This window comes from Ovis canadensis, chromosome 18, assembly GCF_042477335.2.
Source record: "Ovis canadensis isolate MfBH-ARS-UI-01 breed Bighorn chromosome 18, ARS-UI_OviCan_v2, whole genome shotgun sequence".
Classification (NCBI taxonomy): domain Eukaryota; kingdom Metazoa; phylum Chordata; class Mammalia; order Artiodactyla; family Bovidae; genus Ovis; species Ovis canadensis.
In genome coordinates this window covers 41,292,683-41,315,362 of record NC_091262.1, presented here as the reverse complement: position 1 = coordinate 41,315,362, position 22,680 = coordinate 41,292,683, and the positions used below count along the sequence as shown (strand labels likewise).

At 53.4% G+C, this 22,680-nt stretch overlaps 1 protein-coding gene and 1 pseudogene across 1 annotated transcript in view; both read right to left on the bottom strand.

Annotated features, from left to right (window-relative positions):
* Positions 1-2,503: 2,503 nt before the first annotated feature.
* Positions 2,504-22,680, bottom strand: part of KLF13 (KLF transcription factor 13) — a 43,192-nt gene continuing 23,015 nt past the window's right edge. The window contains exon 2 of the mRNA XM_069559298.1: positions 2,504-8,230. Within this exon, the coding sequence (XP_069415399.1) occupies positions 7,941-8,230 (290 nt within the window). The 3' untranslated portion in view covers positions 2,504-7,940. The remainder of the gene's footprint in view (positions 8,231-22,680) is intronic.
* LOC138423380 (ATP synthase subunit ATP5MJ, mitochondrial-like) lies at positions 15,193-18,415 on the bottom strand (annotated as a pseudogene).

The following is a 22,680-nucleotide window of genomic DNA, read 5'->3' as shown; positions in this document are numbered from 1 at the left end:
CGGGGCCACTACTGCAGGATCTCTGACCCTGGCTGTCACCAGGTCAATATGCTTTCCTCCTGGAAGGCCCTAGGAGTGGTGCTAATGGCAGAAAGTTCCCCAGAGGACAGAAGAGGCTTGACTGGGGAGCTGCTTGAGCCACTCATGTGCCTGGAATAAGTTGCACAGTCTAGCCTGCATCTCAAGGCCCTCTGCCTTGAGCCCAGCTCAGCAAAGGCCAGTCTACATCCCATCAGGATTGCCAAGGCCACGAGGAGATAGTTTTGGATTTTCTCCGAAATACAGTGTCCTCATTTTGCCTCCCGGTCAGGCTCCCCTGCAGAATCCAGATCCCTATCTGGCAGTCCTGGCAGGCTCTGCCTGTGCTGGGAACCCCTCCCCCCGACAGTGGGCCACTGGCAGGCCAGTGCTAGGAGATGGAAATGCTTGGCCAGCCTCTGTCCTCCCAGTCAACACTCCCTCCACCAGACACATCCCCCACCCCCAACCCACTCAAAGACAGCTCTCTGGTCAACTCCCTGCACCAGAGATCCGCTGCAGGCCAGGCTGTCCAGGCTGTATCCCCTCAGTATTTGGTTGGCTAAGATGGGTCTGTCCCAGTCTGGAGTGGCACATGCTGGTGGCTCCGCTGCGGTCACATTCTCGTTGACATCCTGTTAGCCTGCTGGTGCTAGAATTCTCACTCTGGTAACCAAGTCATTTTCCCAGTGCACACCTATATGCACTTTCCCCACACCCTCAGCACTGCACCTGACTGCCTTCAGTTTGAGCTTTTTACCTGATAAAAATGCAGAGGGAGCGGGACCCGGTGCTGAGGCCCCATCTGTACAGCCCCTTTCCCCCTGGTTGATGTGCTGTGTTTGTGGACACAGGCTAGTACATTTGCTTTTCAAGCAACTGGGAAAACCTATTGGTTCCCCCCCCACACCCCCGCCTTCTTCACCACTGGAGACCTCTTGAGGGTCTCCAGGGATCCCAGGTTCCTGAGACGGGGGCTATCTGAATGCCAGGCCCTGCTTGGAAAGGACCGATGTCACAACCTATGGCTGCTTTTTTCCCATCGATATTTTTGAAGCTTTCAGGCTCTTAGCACACGATTGTGTATGGAAGTGGCTCCATCTTGCTTGCTGCTGTCTAGGGAGTTGTGAGCAACCAGGAACTACCTCTGTAAGGCACAACCACAGTCGTCTAGGGAACATGTTCCTTCCCACCGAGACTGGGCTCCAGAAAGACTTGTTTGAAAATGCGTGCATGTTTTCCTGACAGTTCAGTGTATGCAGGGGGCTTCCCTCCCCACCCCTCCTCCTCCTTTATGACACAGAAAACAAGCTCTCATCAGGAAATGCCTGGAGAGTGTGGATGGAGCTTTAGGAAAAGGCATCTTTGGTCACCTGCAAGGCCTTCCTTTGTTATTGCTACTTTACGTTTGTTCACAGTTTGCATGTAGCCTATGGAGAACAAGAGGTTATCACGGAAAAACCCGTTCTGTGTCTGCACCTGGTGGGCTGTGACCGTGGGTTGGAAGCACAACTGCAGTCCAGGACCCTCCCCCACCCCTGCCTGGCACAGACCAGGCCTGCTGCAGGGAGCAGCTGGTCAGTTCATGACCGAAAATTCAAGTGGGCTCTGGCATCAACTGGACATCAGGGCTTCCCTGATAGCTCAGTTAGTAAATAATTCGTCTACAATGCAGGAGACCCTGGTTCAATTCCTGGGTCAGGAAGATCCGCTGGAGAAGGGATAGGCTCCCCCCTCCAGTACACTGGCATGGAAAATTCCATGGGGTCACCAAGAGTCGGACATGACTAAGCAACTTTCACTGGCATCAACAGACATCACCCTGCACCCCATATTCTGGGATCCCTGTCCCTGTCCCCATGGTCCTAGGTTGGCTCCCTCGGTGTACTTCAGGGTTGGCTTCCAGGCTGAACTAGGGGCTGAGCTGGCTGCATACAGAGCATTTTCTGGAACAAGCACTGCACCCTGCACAGGAACCTGCCTTCTCAGAGCTCCTGGGGACTGGATTGGTAAGGCTGAGCTTTCTGGGGTGTGGGGAAAGTGATGAGCCAAGGGCATCAGGGTAGTGGGCCACCAGAACAATCTGTGCTTGTTGTTCAGTCACTCAGTCATGTCTGACTCTTTGTGACGCCATGGATTGCAGCACACCAGGCTTCCCTGTCCTTGACCATCTCCCAGAGTTTGCTCAAATTAATGTCCATTGAGTTGGTGATGCCATCCAACCATCTCATCCTCTGTTGCCCTCTTCTCTTCTTGGCTTCAATCTTTCCCAGCGTTAGAGTCTTTTCCAATGAGTCGGCTCTTCGCATCAGGTAGCCAAAGTACTCGTCCCCTGCAAAGCCTTCTCCCTCTCCCCCATGTAAGGCCTGCCAGTTCTGAGCTGGTGTCTACCCCTTGGGCCAGTTATATCCAACTTCTTAAACTGGGCCATTTCAGTTCCCTCCCCTTCCAGGGCCTCGCCCATCAGAGAAGCAGTTCTGGCAAATAATGAATCATAAATTTTATTTCAAAATGTAAACGTCACTAAACATGCATACACGTTAAAACAATAAAATTTACAGTTTCGTTAATTTTTTTTTCTTTTTGCATAGGACATCATTACAATATAGAATCTATGCCTTACAAAATACATACAAAGTTTTATCCGAGCAAGCCAAGGCCAGATTGGGAACTGTACAACTGTAATACTTCACTGTAGTGATCCGGGAAAGACGAGACGTGGCCTTCGGAAGCATGGTGTGGTGCTGGTTAAAAAAACAAAACCAAACAAAACCAAAAGTTCCTACAGAAAAGTGTGCTCGATGGAAATGGTCTTGGACCCTTGGAGTCTACCATGGGGTTTGGCAAACAATCCCAGAGAAGCTCCATCAATGGCTTTGGGAAGAGGAGGGGCCGTCTGTGAAGTCTAGGGTGGCTGAGACCCCTAGTGCACCCAGCACACAGAGATTCCCGGGCGGATTCCTGGCCTGTGGGAGCCATAACGGCCCTGCCCCCAACAATGCACAGCTGCTAAGCTACCCTCCAGCCCTCACGGTCCTCGGTGCTTGGCACAGGGACTCTCCAAGGTGAGCCTCCTGCCCACAGGCCCAGAGACAGGCACCCTGACCCAGGAATGGACCCTGGGAGGTGGCCCCCTGCTCCACGGATGGCAAGATGGCCTGGGACAGGCGGTCCTGGGCTGAGTAGGGGAGACAGCCTTCACCCAGACCTCTGGTTGCCTGGCAGGCATTCGGCTTGGTTTCCAAACAAATATGTGCAGCAGCCTGTCATCATATCACCAGGAAGACATCCTGGAGCCCTGGGAGAAGGCTGTTCTTGCACCCCTCCCCCACCCCCCATGTCTCCTGTGTCCCCCACAGGGAATGCAAGGTGTTCAGGGCAGGGTAAGCAATTTGCTCTCATCTGTCCCTCATAAAAGTAGTAAGGTTTTAAAGCTGCACGAGAAGGGGAGAGGCTGGGCGGGGCCAGGGGGCACACTGCAAGCCCCATATGGCAAGAAGGGTTCAGTAGAAACCAAGCACAGCCCTGGGCTCCTGCCTCCCACCACATCCAACTCTTCTAACTGATGAGACAGAGTAGCGGGCAGGAGGAAGGTCTTCTCCCTGAACTGTGTTCAGGCATTTATCAGTAGTAAGCTGGACGGTGCATCTGAGTTCTGATACAATTCTCTGGAATGTGTCTGGGACAAACCTTTGAAGCTCAAGTCTTGGAGTCAGGATAATCAGTTACAGGACCTGGCTTTCCCCAGGGCAATCCTGAATTCAAGAAAAGTCTCGGCCCATACCCTTGGTTTTAGCTTTGGAAGATATACGGTCACCAGAATTGAATGTGGGATCTTTGGACAGCAAAGATATGGGTGACCTGCAGAGCATTTCTTACAGGCTGCAGTGTGACCAACCCATCAATCTTCAAACCCTTCAGCACTGAGTCTTTGAATGACTTTGTAAAAGGGTTAAGAAAATTAAAAAGAAGAGAAAGTGACAGCTGTTAGGAAAAAAATATCAGGTAGCCTTGTAAACACAGCCGAAACCAAGAGCTGAGCATCAAGGGGATGCTATTGCTCAGGTCATGCTTCCCTGCTGGGTGGTCCTTCGCTTGCTGAACTCAAGGAGTTGAGTCCCTTGGGGTGCTCTGACCCTGCAGCCACCTTAGTCCTGCTTCTGGCAAGAAAAGCGGCCTGATCTTCTGGGGACAGTGGGCTGGGGGGCAGGAGACTTGAATGGAGACCCTGCTTCTGCCACACTTCACTTGGACCCCAGAAAGCCACCAGCCTTGTCCGTATGTCCCAACAAACAGGCTGGGGGCCACTGGTGGCCTGCTGTCTGTCCCTGCCTCTAAGTTGCCTCCCACCCTGCCACCCCGGTCTAAGCTGTGACCAAGAGCGTGGGGAGATCTGGGGACCCCAGTGCTGCTGCTGAAGTGTGCACCTGGAGGCCGCACCCTGGCGAATCCTGCACCTGCCTGGATGCCTAGCCTCAGAGTAAAGGGATCGCCCTGCACCTCAAGTGCGGTGCATGGGCTGCAGCAGGGTGCAAGGCAGACACCTGCAGGATCACATTCCCATCAAGGGCACCACTACCCATCCCCACACAGCACCCCATGGCCTACTGTGGAAGGGGCTCATCTTTCTTCATGACTATAGTACAGGGTAGGCATTTGGGGTGCTGACAACCCTAATATGGCTGATACTGAGGGCTTCCTTGTTTGGGACAAGGGCCAAACACCAGCCCCCAGGTTGAGCCCAAGGTCACTTGTAGGCCTTCTTGGAGGGGAACCTTGGGCAACCTTCATTTTGAGATCTCTGCCCCCTTGGCCTACAAGAGTCAGCACACAAAGGTTGGCGTTTTCACTACTGTTTTCTAAGAGTTGTCACACTGAAGCCAGTAAGCATGGCCATAAACCAGAAAAACGAAAGACCCTGAAACAGACCTGGGCCGGGAAGACATTCTACTTCTTAGAAAAAAAATGCAGGCTGTTCAGCAGGGTCCTCCACCCACCCCTACCACGGTGCAACCACTTCCCACGGGGGTCTGAGGGAAGGAGGCCCCGCACTCCCTCCTTCCACACGTGATGATGAGATGCTAGCAAAAGCCCAATTGAACCTAGCCTGAGATGCATGGATTTTCCCCACCCTTCAAGTGAGATGAATTTTAGCCTCAGATGAGCCAGTATGGCCTGCTGGCTGGAGCTCCAGGCCAAGTGCTCCAAGTGCCAGCCAGTTCTCTCCAGATGCCCGAAGGCAGAGAAGCAGCAGCCCGTGTCCTGAGCCAGGCCCACTTTGGAAGGTCCGCACCCTGCCATTAGACCAAAACTGCTTTGGGAACGAGGACACACTCATCTGCCAAAAATAGCCCGTGCCTGCATATTTCTGTTTTAAGGCAATGTTACCCTTCCATCTAGCAGACGGAACAGCCCTGGGTCACTTAGAGGAAAAATTAAATTAAGTGCTCTCTTTGGGAACAGCAAACGCCCACTTTCCCTCCCTCCCCCACCCCCTCCCCCCTCCAAAACAAACCAGCTCTTCTTTTATTCCAAGATGACTGGGTTTAGAGTCCTTTCCCCTCTTCCTATGTGCAGAGAGACGTGGGCTCTGAAACCCTCTTTCCTCGGCAATGCCACAGCCAGGTCGCGAGAAGACACCAGGCTCCCGCAGGGCACGTGGCCCCCCTCCCTGACTTTGGGGACCGCGTGGGCAGTGAGCGCACCAAAGAACTTTGGAATAAAATTCCTGAACCTGGAATGTGAGTTCCTGAGACATGAAATGTATTCGGAGTGTGGCTTTCTCGGCCCCACACAGAAACGGCTTTGGGAGGGACCTCCAAGGGCCCTGCCGGCCTCACTTGGGGACTGGGCGTGAAAAGCTCTCACCCCTGGTGCTCAGGGCACTGCTCTGTTCAGATGTCCAGCACATTCTGTTCTCTGTCCTGGACCAAATGCGAGCAGGGCTGTCACCCAGCCCCAACAGAGGCCAGGGTGGAGCCTCACCCCCATGCCGCTTCTGCCCGACTCCCATGCACAGCAAGAGCGATACACCTGCCCACCTCGTACCTGCCATGCTCTCAGAAGCCCCTATCACACCACTGGCTGACCCCAGCTGACATAGCAGAGTTAGAAATGGGCACCTGGAGTGCAGAGGACGGCAGTTGCTAAAGACATGGGGCGCCCATGTACTCTGGAGCCGCCCAGGGCCCATGAGCACCAGCTGGGGCTGGGTCTCCGGGGCTCCTCCATGCTGTACCCCTCATTGTGATCGGGTGGGGGCAGAAGCAAGATGGCCACAACCAAGGCACTCTGGGCTCAGGGAAGCCCTGCTACGGCCCTCTGAGGTCCCAAGGGTCATTCCTCCTCACTGAAATGAACAGAGGTCTCTGCAAGATACCCCAAGTCCTTCCCAAACCCACACTCCTGCCCCAACACACACATACATACACACACACACATACACACACTATCCTGGGGACTTGTATTTACAGGCCCTGACACCCTGGAGGAAGGCCAGGGAGGTGCCTGGGCGGGGGCTGCCCCAGCCCTCCACAGGGGAGCATGATGGAGCCTGCCTGACCCACCTGCCCGGGTCGGGGCTCCCAGAGAGATGTCCCCAGCTCTCTGCTCGGGAAGGCTGGCAATGGGGACCCTATACCCCAGTGCCCCAAGGCTGGGGGAGGGCTGGGGCCTCCCAGGTGGGAGGGGGAGACCAGGGAGGGAGGAGTCCAGGGGACACAGCTCACGGAGAAGGTGAGTGTTCACTGAGTCTCAGCTGGGGACACGGTGGGTCTGAAAAAAAGTACTTCCCACAATTTCTGTCCGGTGCTCCCCGGGGAGGAAAGAGAATGTATGTTCTCCGACTGCCTTTCCCATAGCGTCCGCCTTGCTACCCCCCAAAGTTCCAAGTCACAATGTTCCGGTCTCTTGCTACCGAACAGTCTCCGTGGAGTGCTACGCAAGGCCACCACAGGCCACACGCACAGAGCCCCGCTTTACCCACCGTGTCAAACAAAGGCGTCTCACGAGCAGGGTCAGTCGGGAAAAATGTAGGAACTGGATGCACTGGTGACACCTTTGGACATCCTTGTAGGAGGCCAGTCAGAGGACGTGGTATAATAGTGGAAGGTCCTGGCGCCTTCTGCGGGGACACAGCATCACAAAGCCGTGTGGACATCAGACGGTGCATCGGTCTGCCCAACCCAGGATTGCATCTCTGCTTCCAGCGCTTGAGAGGGACCTGGGCAGGGTCCCCGAGGTGAGAACTGCTCCCCTTGCCCATCACGGCTTGAGGTGTCCCTTGGAGACCTCTGCATTCTTAGCCCACTGCCGCTGGGGCAAGCCTGAGGCTGGGCAGGGGGCAGGAAGAGGGAGTCGTGGGCCCTGCTCAGGGGTCTGCCCTGAAAGCACAAGGCTGGTGACCACTGCTCCATCTGCCGCCCGTGGGGAGCTCCACCTGCAATGCTCCGCCCCCAGTGTGTGCCCACACCTTAAAGGAAACTCCAGAGTGGAAATCTATGTACAGAATAAGGCGGCAGGAAGGGGGCGTCCTCACTGACCTCATGGAACATGTCCATCCCTGAGAAAGTCGGGGGGGGGGCGGGGCGGGCTCAACACCGCTGAATCTCACCTGCGTGGGTATGTCTCTTGTGCAATTGTGGATGGTGTTTTTTGGAATTTTTTTCATTCTGGGCTTTTTTTTTTGTTTTTTACAAATTTGACACCTGAGGTGAAGAAAATTGTTTTTTTTTTTCTTGTTGTTGTTGTCGTCGACTTCATAAAGTTCTCTTTTTTTCCCTCTCTTCTTATTACAAAAGGAAAAGACACGGAATCACGAGAAGTGAGAGCATCTGCTCATGGCTGTGGTAAGGAGGCGGGGCCTCAGGGCGTGGCCTGGTGGGGGCGTGGCTTGCCACGGGCCCCGCCCCGCGCGCAAGCGCTCAGGGCGAGCTGGCTGGGCTGATGGTGGGGCTGCTGGCGTCCGAGCGGCTGTAGTCGCTAAGCGAGCCGGTTCGCGAGCCCCCGCCGCGCCGCTGCAGCATCCCTGGGTGGAAGTTGGCGTGGCGGCGCGCATGCTTGGTCAGGTGGTCGCTGCGCATGAAGCGCTTGTCGCAGATGGGGCAGCTGAACTTCTTTTCCCCTGTGTGTGTGCGGTAGTGCCGCGCCAGCTCGTCGGAGCGCGCGAACTTCTTGTTGCAGTCCTGCCAGCTGCAGGCGAAGGGGCGCTCTCCTGCGGGCGAGAGGGCTTAGGGTCAGTCTCAGCGCACACCCTAGGTTGCTCCGCCCTCCCTGCGCCCCTTCCTTGGCGCCCCATCTCCGCCAACCTCCATGTGGGCGCCAGCACCCTCCTGTCCCGTCCCATCTGCTTCCATCCGACCCCTCCCGGGAGTAAATGACAGGATCCCAGGTGCTGCGGCCCCCTCAAGTGCGTGCTACCCAGCAGCCTGTGTTGGGTCAGCTGTGCCTGAGCGGCGGGAAGCACAGGCTGGTCCCTGGGCTCTAAGAATGGGAGCTGGGATCGGGGAAGGCTCCGGGAGAGCTCGCAAGCCAGCAAGTTTGGCCACATCACCCTGACCCCAAAGATCACCCTAACCCCACGGAAGCCCTAACTCCAGAGCCTCAAATCCTGCAGGATCTGCAGACAGTTTGCCGACCTCAGCACCCAGCCACTCAGACCCTCTGCAATCTCATCTGTATTATGAACAGGTCAGGACAGACAATTTTCTGGGACTAAGAGTCTGTTTATGGGCTTCCCAGGTGGTGCAGTGGTAAAAAGAGTCTGCCTGCCAATGCAGGAGATGCAAGAGATGCAGGTTGGATCCCTGGGTCAGGAGGATCCCTTGAAGGAGGAAATGACAACCCACTCCAGTATTCTTGCCTGGAACATTCCATGGACAGAGGAGCCTGGTGGGCTACAGTCCATGAGGTTGCAAAGAGTTGGACATGGCTGAGCATGCAGGCACTGGCCAAGAGACTGACTGCAGCTCCAGCTAGAGTCTGCTGCTGTTCCTCTCTGAGAAGTTCCAACCTGGCTAACAGTCAGCAGAGGAGACTTGGGGTGACACCCAAGAGAGGAAGGGGAGGACAGCTTAGAGCAAGAGGCAGGCCAGCCTTCACCCAGGCAAACTCTGAACCACACACAAAATAGGCATTAGTTGCACAGGGAGAACCAGCAGGGAGTTCTGCACCCTAGAGGGCAGCCTCTGGCACTGGTGGTGGCCACAGAATTCCCCTTCCTGCTGTATTTCTCCCCCTGCTTCCCAGACTCTGGCCCTCAAGCTGAGAGCTGGTCTTTGAAGCCCTTCCATCAGGGCTCAACGGAAGAAATTGACACTGCCCACCCCCAATGAGGCCATCAACCTTAAATACAAACAGACACCCAAAGATGTCCAGGCAGCCAAGGAAAACCAGTGGCACGAAAGGGCAAGGCCAAGAGCAACAAAACCACTGACTCCAGAGGAAAAAGAGTGAAGCCAGGAAACAGAAGAGAATATTAACCTAAAAATTCTGACTAGCATTCTCAAGATATTTCAGACAAAATTTTATGCGTAAACAGGATACCATAAAAAGGAAGTTCAGAGTACAGAGAATAAGTGTTTAAAAATTGAGAGTATTGTTGCCCAAACAAAAATCCCATAGGAAAACTAGAAACATACTCAAGGAAATATCCCAGGAAAATAGAAAAAAAAACAAACAAAAAAACAGAAACAGCTCTAGAAAATATGGGAATGTTGCGGTGTTCTCTGTCTCCTAGCAGTGCTGAAGCTAAGCTCTGTATGGCTCTGTATGCTCTCCTTACTGACTTTGTTTTGGGTAGAAGGGTGTGTGGGCAGGGGGTTCACAATCAAGCAAGCAAGCAAACCACTTCCCATCTGATAGTTACAAACAGCAGGAGGTCACAGTTCAGAGTCACAGGGAATTGATCCTGTGGGTGGGTGCAACATCTAACAGAAGACATTATTGAGTAAAAGAACAGAAAAAAATGGAGGAAAGGAAATTACCAAAGAAACAATAGAATAGGATCTGTCAGCTGTTGCGAAGAGACAACTCACTGGAAAAGACCCTGATGCTGGGAAAGACTGAGGGCAGGAGGAAAACGGGGCAACAGAGGATGAGATGGTTGGATGGCATCATCAACTCAACGGACATGAGTTTGAGCAAACTCCGGGAGATGGTGAAGGACAGGGAAGCCTACTGTGCTCCAGTTCATGGGGTTGTAAAGAGTCGGACACTAATGAGTGACTGAACAACCACAGCAATCTTACAGTAAAAGAAGGAGACAGGAAACTAACATGGAAAGGGTTATCATAGAGGTGGGCGGAATAGTGAACAAAGGCTCCTGCCAAGAGTATCTGCAATGTTAGAACACTAGAAGAGACTGCAGAACTTACTTGAGAGAAAGGGGAGAAGCAGGTCATCTGAGAGGGAAAGAGGCTGGGACAGACAGCAGCCGTCTTATAAGCCGCACTAGATGACAGACCAACAGATCCTCCCGAGTACCTCTCACACACTAGCAAAAATAAGAAGAAAAGGAGAAGCCAGGGAAGTGAGTGAACAATGAAGGGTCATCTCCGGACAGGAGTGAAGGAAGAGACCTGATGGGGCACTGGAGCTGTGGGCCAGGAATCACATAAGGAAGTTTACAAGAAAGGGAGTTCCACACACCAGAGAGTATAGTTAAGAGGCTGAATGAATTTCAGGATGCAGTGAAAGCACATAGTATTCTTTGGTTAAAAGAAAAAAGAGGCAATTAGAAACTCCAAGAAAAAGAGAAGGCATACAAGAAAATTGTCTAAATTAGAAGTAAACTAAAATGCCAAATGAGGTGACTTCCCTGGTGGTCTAGTGGTTAAGACTCAGTGCTTCCACTGCAGGGAACACAGGTTCGATCCCTGGTCAGGGAACTAAAATCCCACATGATGAAAACATTTTTAACTTAAAAAAAAAAAATCAAATTCCATCCTAGCAGAATTACAGCACACAGTTGTTATAAAGTACTTGGAAAGGTCCAGCACAGGATATGGTGGTGTCCTTCACATGACCAGTGCTGAGCCTCAAGGTGAGGCTCGGCCCCTCTCTCCACTATGTACTGTCTTAAGGCCTCAGACAAGTCCCTCACTGCCCGCCATGGAGTAAAGAGTGCCCCCACCAAAAATATATCCAAGTGCTTACCCCTGGAAGATGGCAATGTGACCTTATTTGGGAAAAATGTCTTTCCAGATACGATAAGGTACAGATCATGGGAAGAGATCACAAAGACCAGAAGAGAAGGAAAAGGACTCCAAAGAATGATGGGCCCGTAAGCCAAGGGACTCGGTATCTGGGGTGGCCACCAGACACTGGGGGAGAGAACTGACACTGCCGACACCTTGATTTCAGACTGCTGCCCTCCACAGTGAGAGAGCACACTTCTGTTGTGGGTGTTCAAGCTAACCAGCTTGTGGTAACTGGTTACAACAGCCACAGGAAATGAACACAGTGCCCCATCTTCATAGTGAGGTGGTGATTCTACAGGACTGAACTCAAGCAGCCCTTGGCACTGGGCTTGGTACATGCCCAGTGATGACTCCTGAGATGCTATTGTCACTTTTATCTATTATTTTTATCAACTAGTCTTCTCAGATTTGGGCCTGCTTGGAGGAGCCAGGGGTTGGGGGCACAGAACCAACCCAAAGTCACACTCAGCCTTGCTTCCTAATAAGCCCCTCTGTCCTCGTTGGGACCTTGTCCTTTTCAGGGTCCTTCTGCTTACAACTCGGAGAGGCTCCTTAGGTGGATATAATTAGAGAGGGTTTCATGATCCCAGGGCAGCAGGGAGGGGCGACATTCAGCAGGACAGAGTGCTGGTGCCTGGCAGCCTGGTGGCAGCAGGTGGGAGGGTCCAGCATCACCACTCAGCCAGCCAGTAGCCCTCAGCCTGCCCAGGTATCAGCAGCACGATGGAGTACAAACATAATGCCTGGCCCTGGGGATGTGGGTGTGATGCCCACAGACACAGCTCTCCCTGCTCCCTTCTCTATTCCTCCAGCAGCCTGTTCCCAGAGCCCAATAAGCCGGTCCATAGACAGACAAATAAACCATTCAGAAGTTATGATTCATGCTGGCTTCGAGCGGCACTGGGTCTGGCTCAGCTGGCCTCTGAGTGGTGACATTCAAGCGGCACCCAGAAGGTGGACCAGAAGCGTGGGGCAAAGGCAGCACGGACGGGAGTCCTCCCCAACAGCGCTGCTCACCCTTTTAGGAAGGGTGAGAGGGAGCTTCCCTCTCAGGGAGGGAGCTTTTGTTCACCCAGGTTATGTCCATCGACATTTATCACAGAAATTAAAACAAAATATTTAAACTCAAGCACACATTCCAGTAGCTGTCAGAGGGGTGATGTCACCATACATCACACAGCCTCTGGGATATTCCACTGTATTCTTTTGAGAGAATAAAGAACAAATAATGTTACTGTTATGAAAATAGTTCTGACCTTACAGCTCCCTGGAAGGGTCTGCAGTACCTGCAGGTGTCTCTGGGCCTCACTTCGAAAACCTCTGGAGGGTGGGGCTCCAGAGACTGGCCCCAGGTGGCATGGTGGCTGAACTGAATGTGTGTGTATGTGAGGGGTGTACTCAGAGTCGGGCGGGAGGCCAGCAGACTCAGGTCGGGCCGGGGAGGGGGACGGTCCACCCATGCACTAAGTAAAGCCGAGAGGAAACCAAGCTCAAGTTCTGCACCTGCCTCTTCCTAGGATGTAATCAGGACACAGGAGCGGTACCGCGAGCTACCACCGGAGGGCGCTCGGCCCAGCGCAGAGAGGACTCAGACCCCAGACCCCTGAAGGGAGTCCAGGTCTCCTACAGCCTCTCTGCCCACCACCCCCAACTTCAGAAGCCAGGAGGGCGGCAGGTATGTGGGCCGAGGGGGCCATAGGACAGGAGGACGAGAGACCTTGTGAAGAGAGGCAGGGTGACAGCAAAGGGACTGGATGCTCAGGGAGGAGAGAGGTAAACTGGAGGAGGGCCAGAGTGATAGTGAAGGGCCTTCGAGATCCACGGACTGGGGTAGAGGCCTACCACGATAGAGGGGTGGGTACCCGCCAGTGAATGCTAGGCCCCAAGGAGCCAGGACTGAGGGACGAGGGTAACGGTGGAGGCAGGTTGAGGACCTGCGGGTGCTGATCCTTGGGGATGTAGTGTGGGGACGAGGTGGGGGGCCGGGCCTGGCGGTGTGCAGTTGCGGGGAACACGGTCCCGCAGTGAGTGGGTCGTGGGGGTGGGGTAGGGGCACGCAGGGCGGGGGTTACATAAATGTTCCCTGGCGCCCTGCGAGGCAGCCGAAAGCGGTTGCCTCATCTTATCAGGGAACAGGGCGTCCCACACTCTTGCCCAAGCCGCAGGCCTGGGCGGGGACAGCGTGTTCTTTCTGAGAAGCCACAAGAGGCCGGGCGGGAGCCCAGGGCTCCCCTCGCCCAACCCCCGCAACGGCGCCCCGCCCCGGGGCCCGTCTTGCGCAGGTGCAGCCGCGCTCACTAGTGCGCATGCTCAGCTCGGATGGGTCCAGAGACCGCCTCCCGTTTGCCCTCCGTCAAGGGCGTGTGCGCCCCGTGACCTCACTCGGCCCATCCTACCTCGGCCAAACTTGCCAGCCTCCACAGAGTGAGGGAGGTGCTGGCTCCAAGAGCAACTACGTCGTGGTTCTTTTCTGTGTGTGAGCCCCTGGTGGGCAGTCGAGGCAGTGGTGGTGCCCTGAGCCAGGACCAGCGCCGCGCCTGCAGACCAGGGCCCCTTCTGGGCAGTGAGTGCTGGGCTCTACCGGCTCCAGCTTCGGGGAGCCTGGGGAAGGGAGAAGGGAAGAGAAGTCTGACCTGGGGTCCCGGGACAGAAAAGCAGGTGGTCCAGGGGTGCCTAGATCCACAAGAGCACACCTCGGTGAGCACACGGCATCTGTGCGGGTATGTGGAGGATGATGGGGGGAGGGGCAGGGCTGGTCCAGCCAAAGGGAGGCAGGGGCAGAGGCCTCCACAGAGAAACAGCTGCTCCCAGGCTCCAGTTACTGGCTGCCAGCAAGCGGCCTGTCATTCATCAATAGATCGCTCCAATCTGTGGTCTCCGGCATGTGTCCGCTTCCAGTTCCTAACCTCAAAACGGCCACGTTCTTCACTCCTGGGAGGCCTGCTTTCCCTTCCACTCCGGGCATCTCGGCAGATGGCTGACCACTGGGGCCGATCAATTGCCAGCCTCCGAAGAAAGCCAGACCGGCAGCCTCAGGGTCAACAGAAAGGCCTGTTCTCTGAGGGGGGAGCTGACTTCTATCTTCTTTAGGAGACCATTCGGCTCCTCTGCTGGTATCTTACAAACCCACATGGAGCTGACACTTGGATGCCTGTGTCCTGGGGAGTCCAGGCTGGAAGCTCTTACCCACCAATGTACAGGTGAGGGAGGTGAGGCCCAGGAGAGAGAACTGCCACCTGGTGGGATCCCCCTTGCTCTGGGACTCAGCAGGCAGAAGCAGTGATTTCTGCCTGGAAGCTGCCCCTGCAGAGGTCAGCGCCTGCGCCTCTCCAGCACCTGCACTCCTGCTCATTTGTCTGGGCTGCATCTCACAGTAACTGTGAAGGTTTAGTGTGAGAACACACATGTGTTCTGAGAAGATAGGCGGTTATGGGCGGAGCTCCTGGGAGCGTCCCTGGCTAGACAACCAGCCAGTGCTCATTTCTGCCGAAACTGCCTGGCCCTGCCTGGGGTGCTGCTCTCCTTCAGCAATGCTGTGGTGCATGCATGTGGCTCATCACACGCTCCTGTGCACTCTTGCACATGCCAGGGCTGGCAGGACATGAAGGGAGGTGGTACCTGGCTGGAGACTGCTACACACAGCCTGGGGGCTCGAGTTAAACAAGCAAATCTGCCTTCTGCAGACCCGTGTGTCTCCATGTTTGTACAGTGGGTGCAGGTGTATTTTTTAAAAATATGTATTTGGCTGCGTTGGGTCTTAGCTGCAGCTCAAGGGCTTGGCATGTGGGATCTTAGTTCCCTGACCAGGAATCAAACCTGTGTCCCCTGCATTGGAGAGTGGATTCTTTTTTGGGGGGGGGGTGGTCTCACAGGTATGTTTATTCAGGACCGAGGGCAATGGCACCACGGCACGTCAACACGGGGTCCCACGTTCCCAGAGCACAGCCAGGGCGATGTCCTGTCCACGGAAAGCTGGTTAATGATGACCATGAGTTGGCGCAGGGCTGGGAAGCTTTCAAGGCTTTACTTCTTTTATCAGCACTCCTGATTTTATAAACGATATAGACCATCAACCCCGTTCCTACCCAAATCTCCTGGTAAACTTGGGTATAGTAGGGTTTCATGGGTATCCAAACTTTCTTAATAAGACTCTGAAGCATCTCGGCCAAGGACCAGAGGCTCAGGAAGCCCCAACTCAGAACTGCAGACTCGGAAAGGTCTGGACAGTGGATTCTTAACCACTAGACTCCCAAGGAACTCCCGATGCAGGTGTACTTTTAAAGTAGGCATTCTGGGTTGTTGTTTGCCTTGCTTTGTTTTGGAATAGGGTAACTTGGTCCTAAAACTCATGTAGAAAAATAGAAATAGCAAAAAAAAAAAACAAAAAAACCTCTGAAAAATAATATTGAAGTGGGGGGAATGACCACCACATCTACCATGCCATTCGTTGTACAGGCTGCTGACTGGCAGTAGAGCACAGCAGAAATGCCTGGACCAGATTCTAGGACCATGGAAATTATGGAGCAGAAAATGACATCTAAGGCAGGGTTCAAGGGATAGGGTCCAAAAATGTCTTACTCAGATTAACTAAGTAACAATTACCTCTTGCTTCATACCTTAAACCAGGATAAACTCTGAAAGGGTCAAAGATTTAAATGGGAAAAGTAAAACCACAGATGTTTTAGGGGAAAACATGAGAGAACATTCCTTTTAAATGCTAGAAGTTCTTTCTATGAATCAAAATTTAGATGCCATAAATGAAAAGACTGATAAATTTGACTACAACAGTATAAAATACATCTCCATAAACAAAGTCACAAGGAAAGGCAAAAAATAAGTAACTGAGAAAAATGTATCTGCAGCTCTTGTTACAAAGGACTAATTTCCAATACTGGAAGAGATGACAGAAATTAAAAGGAAAACATAACACCCAATAGAAAAATGAGGAGGGCACTAACTGACAGTTCATCAACAGGAGGTACAATGACTCCTGATCATCCAAAAAGATGCTCAATACTGCCCATCAGGAGACAGATACAAGCGAAACCCCAGACACTCCCCTTCTTACCTATCAGGGTGCTGAGACGGTGGGAGCTGGCACGCCCACTCTTTATTGATAGAAGTACATACTGCCACCAGCTCTGCAGAGGACAGCCTGGCAATGACTACTCAAATGACAGACCGGTGTATCCTTTGAACTCACAATGCAACTTGGGGGAACTATCCTGCAGACTACACCCGCACACCTACAAAATGGGATGTGAACTTGCTCATGCAGTGTGGCGAATGCCTCAAAACAACTCATGCTCTTCTAGGCTTTGTTACACTTAACAGACCCTCACACCACAGACTCCTATGAAGAAGGAGCTGAATGGGTTCTTTCTGAACTGAGATGGAAATCTCTGGGGGATGGCACTGAGTGAGAAAAGCAAGCTCCCAAGCAGGACACTCAGTCTGGAGGCCAAGTTTCACGTGCGTGTAGGTCTGCCTGGATCTCAGATGCTCTGGGTGGGCACCTGAAGACGCAGGACCAGCATTCTGTGGGGGCAGAAAGCTGGGCGCCTGGAGGGCAAGGACTCGGAGAACTTTCCTTGGAAAGGGACTTAAATGCCCTGGATTTTGAAACATCCGGCGTGTTTACCTAAAAATAAAAACAGAAATCCGTAGCAAACTCAGAAATGGCAGCCACAAATTCTACCTTTCTACAAGTTCCCAGGGCAGGACTGGGACTCCACCCAGACTCCACAGCCCAGCTGGATGGAGAACTCTCCCTGATAAACAGTGTGACAGACCTGGTATGGCTTAAAAGACAGCAGAGACGCATTCCAACAGCAGCAGACCCGGGGTTGTAATCATGCCTGGAGGCCCCCCAGGTTCCTGCCATAGAAGTCGCTCTGTCCACTCTCCCACAGCTGACCATTTAGCATGAGCCTGGGTGGATGGGGCAGACACCAGCTGCCACCCATCCTCCTCTTGCAACCCAGGAGAGTTCATCCCACTGCCAGGATGAAAACCCCAAGTTCAAGGCAGGAGAATGGGAGTCCTTTGCCAGGGCAGGAAAGAGGGAGGGACTGGGTGTCCTGTGCAGGCTCCTGGGAAAGGTTTTCCTCTTGGACCAAAAAAGACAGGATGAGGGCAAGGCGTGTGCGGGATGGGGGAGCAGGAATAGCAATGGAAAAACCTCTGAGGTGGGGGAGACCTTGGGGTGACAACGGTCAGCAGTAACTGCAGAGAAGTCCTCGGAGACTCCCACGGGGACCAGACTGCTCCTTGATACAGATGAGCCAACCTGGGGCCCCACACTACCCACCAGGGCCCCAGGGGGCAGGGCACACCACACCCTTCTCTCAGGCAGAGGCTATGCAAGCACTCTGGCCCTACTTCCTCTTCCTGTGTCCCCTCCCCCAGCCCTCAGCCCTCAGGTTCCTCCCCGTGTGCCTCCTGAGTGGGCCTCGCAGGCAGAGAACCAGTCCCTAAGGTGCATGGGCGTCGGTACACCATTCAGGACCGCACCCACCCCAAGAGGCAGGTGGAGGGTCAGCATGAACCATCTGTAAAATGGGGCCTGAGGTCAAATGTCAGAATGGCCTCACCCAACTCACAGGAGGGGATGGCATGTCAGGATTGCCTCCCTCCCCACCATGGACCAGGCTTGGCTATGGCCAGCCGCCCATGCTGACCCTGGCCACTAACATCCGGGGTGACAGCAGAAGAGGAACCCTGGAAGCCACCGCCCATCATCCAGACAGCCTGGGGAGCCACACCTGACCCAGCACAACCACCTTTCCCACAGAGCCACAAAGCTCCCCTTTGGCTCCTCAGGATAGGGCCGGCAGACCCCCAATCCTGGGCAAGGGCGTCCCTGTTGGCACCCACCATGTGGAAGGAGTCAGGCTGCTCTCTTCCCTGAGAGGCTGGCCTGTCTGTCTGCAAGGCCTGAGCGCCCAGAAGCTGCACCCTCAAAACCTGAGCCTGGGCTATGCCTCCACGCCTGGTGCCTACAGCCAGCCTATTCCAGGGACAAGAAGTAGGCCGTTTCCCTTAGAGAAAAACAGTCACGAGGCTCGAACAGAACAGAGCCAAACGGTGGACTTTTCAGAGCTGACTTCATAAAACAAGTAAATCAGAATAAAAACAAGTAAGCCATTTTACTATCATCTGAAAATGCTTTTGTTTTTTGAGGGAGCAGATGCAAAAAAAAAAAATTCCTGTCACTGACCTACTTCTGCTACGACAGTTAGGAGACTCAGAGGACCTACCCAAGATGCTCAGGAAGGAGCCCAGGTCACCGGACTTGCCACTGTCTGGCCAGCCTTGGTCACATGGGGTAGTTACACCCGATTCTGTTTGCTGGAGCAGAAGCCATAGCAGGAATTCAGGGGCATTGCCCTGCCGCAAGCCTGGGTGCTAGTCAGCACATCAGGCTGCACACACGGAGTGGGAGGCCACCCATTGCCCGCCCCCCCAACTCTCCTGGTCTTCTCCCTTCCTGAAGATATACATGCTGTCTGGGGAGAAGTGCCCTCCTGGGAGCCTACCAGATCCAGGGAGAAAGGTTGGCCCTTCTCCGCACACCCTGCCTGGCCCTCTGCCTTTCTCTGGCCCATCCTGGAGCAGGTTTCCAAGGGACCTGGGCCAGGAAGGAGAGCAGAAGCCACTCTGCAGCCCCCACTCCTGGCAGTGTCCTCAGAAGCCTTGGGCTGGGGTGCCCCCTTCCTCTATGGCTTGGCAAGGGACTGACGCTGAGGATGGCCAGTGAAAGCTGCCCCAAGGTGGCGCTCCTTGGAGTCACCCCCCAAGGTCACCACAGCCAGGATTCATGTGTTGGGTGGGGTGGGTAGGTATGGAGCCAGCCCAGTTATCTCTCTGGACCCTCCCTAGACAGGGATCAACTCAAACACTTCTGTCCCCACTGGCTAACCAGGAACACAGACCCAAGCAGTCAAGCCCCACTGTCCTGTGCAGGGGGAAGACGTACATGCCCCAGAGCTGTCACTGCATGGAGGACCCACTGCTATCTGGGGTGACCTCATCCTGCCATCACTATGGTTTTCAGCTGCACTGCTTTCTACAGTCAGAATGCAACACAATGGTGATGTACACACACATTTACACTTATCTACATGTGTGTGTATGCTCAGCCGCTCAGTCGTGTCTGACTCTTTGCCACTCTATGGACTGTAGCCAGCCAGGCTCCTCTGTCCATGAAATTCTCCAGGCTAGAATACTGGAGTGGGTTGCCATTTCCTCCTCCAGGGGATCTTCCTGACCCAGGGATCCAACCCAGGTCTTCTGCATTTCCTGTATTGCAGGCAGATTCTTAACCCACTGAACCATGGGGGGTCAACAAACTTAACAGATATTTCAGACTTGGGCCTGTCTCCGTGGAAGCCAGCACCCAGGCCTCTGCCGAGCGAGTAGTACTCACCGACACACGTGGGTGCACATGCCTGTGAAGGTCAGAAGGACTACACACCAGGCATTTCAGAAAAGTCTTTTTCCTGCTTTTGCTAAGGGTTACAAAACACATTTGAAAATTTCTGTACCCAAGGTCCCCTTTCTAACAGCGAGAATAAAATACCAATGGTTCCTACCAGCAGGTAGCCAGCAGCCACTCCAGACAAGGGCTTGAGTCCATCTCTGTGTGTCACACACATACTCGACTCACATCCCTGTACTTTTCCTGAAGGGGCAGGCTGGGTGAGGTGTGTCACCTCCCCCGCTCCCCCAAATGCTTCCAGAGCCCAGCCTGCTCCACACAGGGGATCTCCTCCAGGGGACGTAATGCCATGAACAACTCATGTGAGCTGAACCCCAAGAACAGATGATTCCATCTCTTTCTTCTCCGTTCTGGTGGTCATGTCACTAACTGCCTCCAAAGGGAACCCACCAGTGTCTTCCCTGAGCTGAGGGGAGCAGCTCCGTCAAGGCCCAGCCCTCTCCCTGCCGTCTCAGAAGGAGAATCCTCCCGCCTTAGGAGCAGTGTGCCGTCAACAGCCTGTCTGGGAGTCTGTGATTGGTGGCACCCCAGCCCGAGCCCAGGAATCACATTTCAGTCAGTTTCATTGGAGATCTTCTCAAACATCCCAGAAAGGTGAGGACATGCGTTTAGGATCCACAAGTAAAGACCCAGCTTTACTCACTTGATAAAAATATTCTTCATGTAAGGCTAATCAAAAGTAAAGTGGGACTGAGGCTTCCCTGGTAGTCCAGTGGTTAAGAGTCTGCCTGCCGATACAGGGGACACGTGCTCAATCCTGGGTCCAGGAAGATCCCACATGCTGTGGTGCAACTAAGCTGGTGAGTCACTACTGCTGAGCCCGTGTGCCTATAGCCTGTGCTCCACAACAGAAGAAGCTTCCGCTTGCCGCAACTAGAGAAAACCCACTCGCAGCAATGAAGACCCAGTGCACCCCCTGAAAGTAAATAAAAAGTAAGTAAAGGGAACTCATATCCAAAATATATAAAGAATGTTAAAATCTCAACAATAAGCGAACACTTGATTGTATAATAATACTGATGAGAGACCCAAACTCAACTATCAAAGATGCACAAATGGCAAATGCTATGTGAAAAGTACTCCATATCATCTGTCATCAAGGAAACCAAAGGAAAACAAGAGGATGGCTCCCTACACAAGTGTGTGTGTGTTCAGTCGTGTCCTACTCTTTGCAACCCCTATGGTCTGTAGCCCTCCAGGCTCCTCTGTCCATGGTGATTCTCCACGCAAGAATACTGGAGTGGGTTGCCATACCCTTCTCCAGGGGATCTTCCCGCATCTCTTATGTCTCCTGCATTGGTAGGTAGGTTCTTTACCACTAGCCCCACCTGGGAAGCCCATACACAAATGAGAGCAGCTAAAATCCAAAAAAGCTGACCCTGCTGGTGGAGCAGCTGAAACTTGTTTGCTACTGGTGACAATGCAACGTGGGATGGTCATTTTACAAGATGGCTGGGAAGTTTCTTAAGAAGTTAAACACAGACTCACTAGACAAGGCAGCAGTCCCACTCCTAGGCATTCATCAAGGGAATTCACCATCAGCCAACACTGGCAGTCAGCACTTTCAGTGGGTGAGGGGGTTAACATAAGCTGCATCCACACAGTGGAGCACAATTCAGTAACAAAACAGAAGGAACTACTGGTTAAGTGGATGCAGCTGAAATGCAGCTTGCTACGAAGAAGAAGCTAGACCCCTAAGTCTATACATTGTATGATTACTCATATGACATTCCACCAAAGGCAAAACTGTAAGGACAGAAAATGTACCAGGGGTTGGAGGGCTGTGGCCGACCACAGAGCGGAATTTTTAGGGCGATGGGACTTTTCTGCCTGGTACTGGGAGGGTGGCTATAGACTCTCTGCTTTGCCAAAACCTATAGACTGGACTTCAACAAGAATGTACTGGAATGTTTGTAAATGTTTAGCCTGGAGAGAAGGCTGGAGATCCCAGGATGGGGGCTGGCTGGGACAATAGACACCAGCCATATTAACAAACACATGGTGTCTGGGTGGGTGGGGAGACAGGGACAAGGAAGGAGGCCGCACTTCAACAGAGCTCCAGTCTCTTAGAGGAGAATCCAGGGCAGACCATCCCAAAGTGCTTCACATGTGCTCCAGGGCTGAACAAACAGGTGGATGCAAGGCAGGGGGAGGGAGCCTGGGTCTTGCTGTCAGAGAGGCAACCGCCTCCAGACCAGGGGAGGCAGTGAGTCCTTCCTGGGAGATGGGGGAGGGATACCCCCAAATCTGAGATGGTGTGAACTCATGCTCAGTCCTGTGTTCACACAGAGAGCTAAGTGAGTGAAGACTGTGGGCGAGGACACATCCTGGCTCTGTCCACCAGGAAGAGCAAGAAGCAGTGACACCCCCGGGAACAAGGAACACCCGTGGCACCTAGATCTTGGTCTCTAAATACCACTTTACAACAAACATAAATGGGGATCCTTGGAGACATGGCTCACTCTGGGACTGGAGTGATAAACATACAAGATGAGCCAGAAGCAGCTTGTAATGCCAGACAGTGAAGAAGTGCACGGAAGTCAGCATGACAGGGGCAAGGGACCCAGAAGCCAACCTGACCTGGCCCTGGCCAAGGCTGGAATGTTTGAGTAACAAAGTACATACCAGCTGTCGCTCTCCTACCAATATAAAGTGATTAGAAGAACCCTTCTAGGAAATGACAGCCCACTCCGGTATTCTTGCCTGGGAAATCCCTTGGACAGAGTCTGAGCTTGGTGGGCTATAGTACATGGGGTTGCAAACAGTCAGACATGAGTGACTGAGCACAGAAGAGCACTCCTCCTCTATGGTGTTTTTCCCCCAAAGCCATAAACCCAGTCTCACTCCAAGGAAAATATCAGACAAATGCAAACTGAGAGACATTCGACACAATCCCTGGCCACCACCCCCCACAATGGTCAAAAGGTCAAGGAAAACAAGGGAAGTCTGGGAACCTGTCCCAGT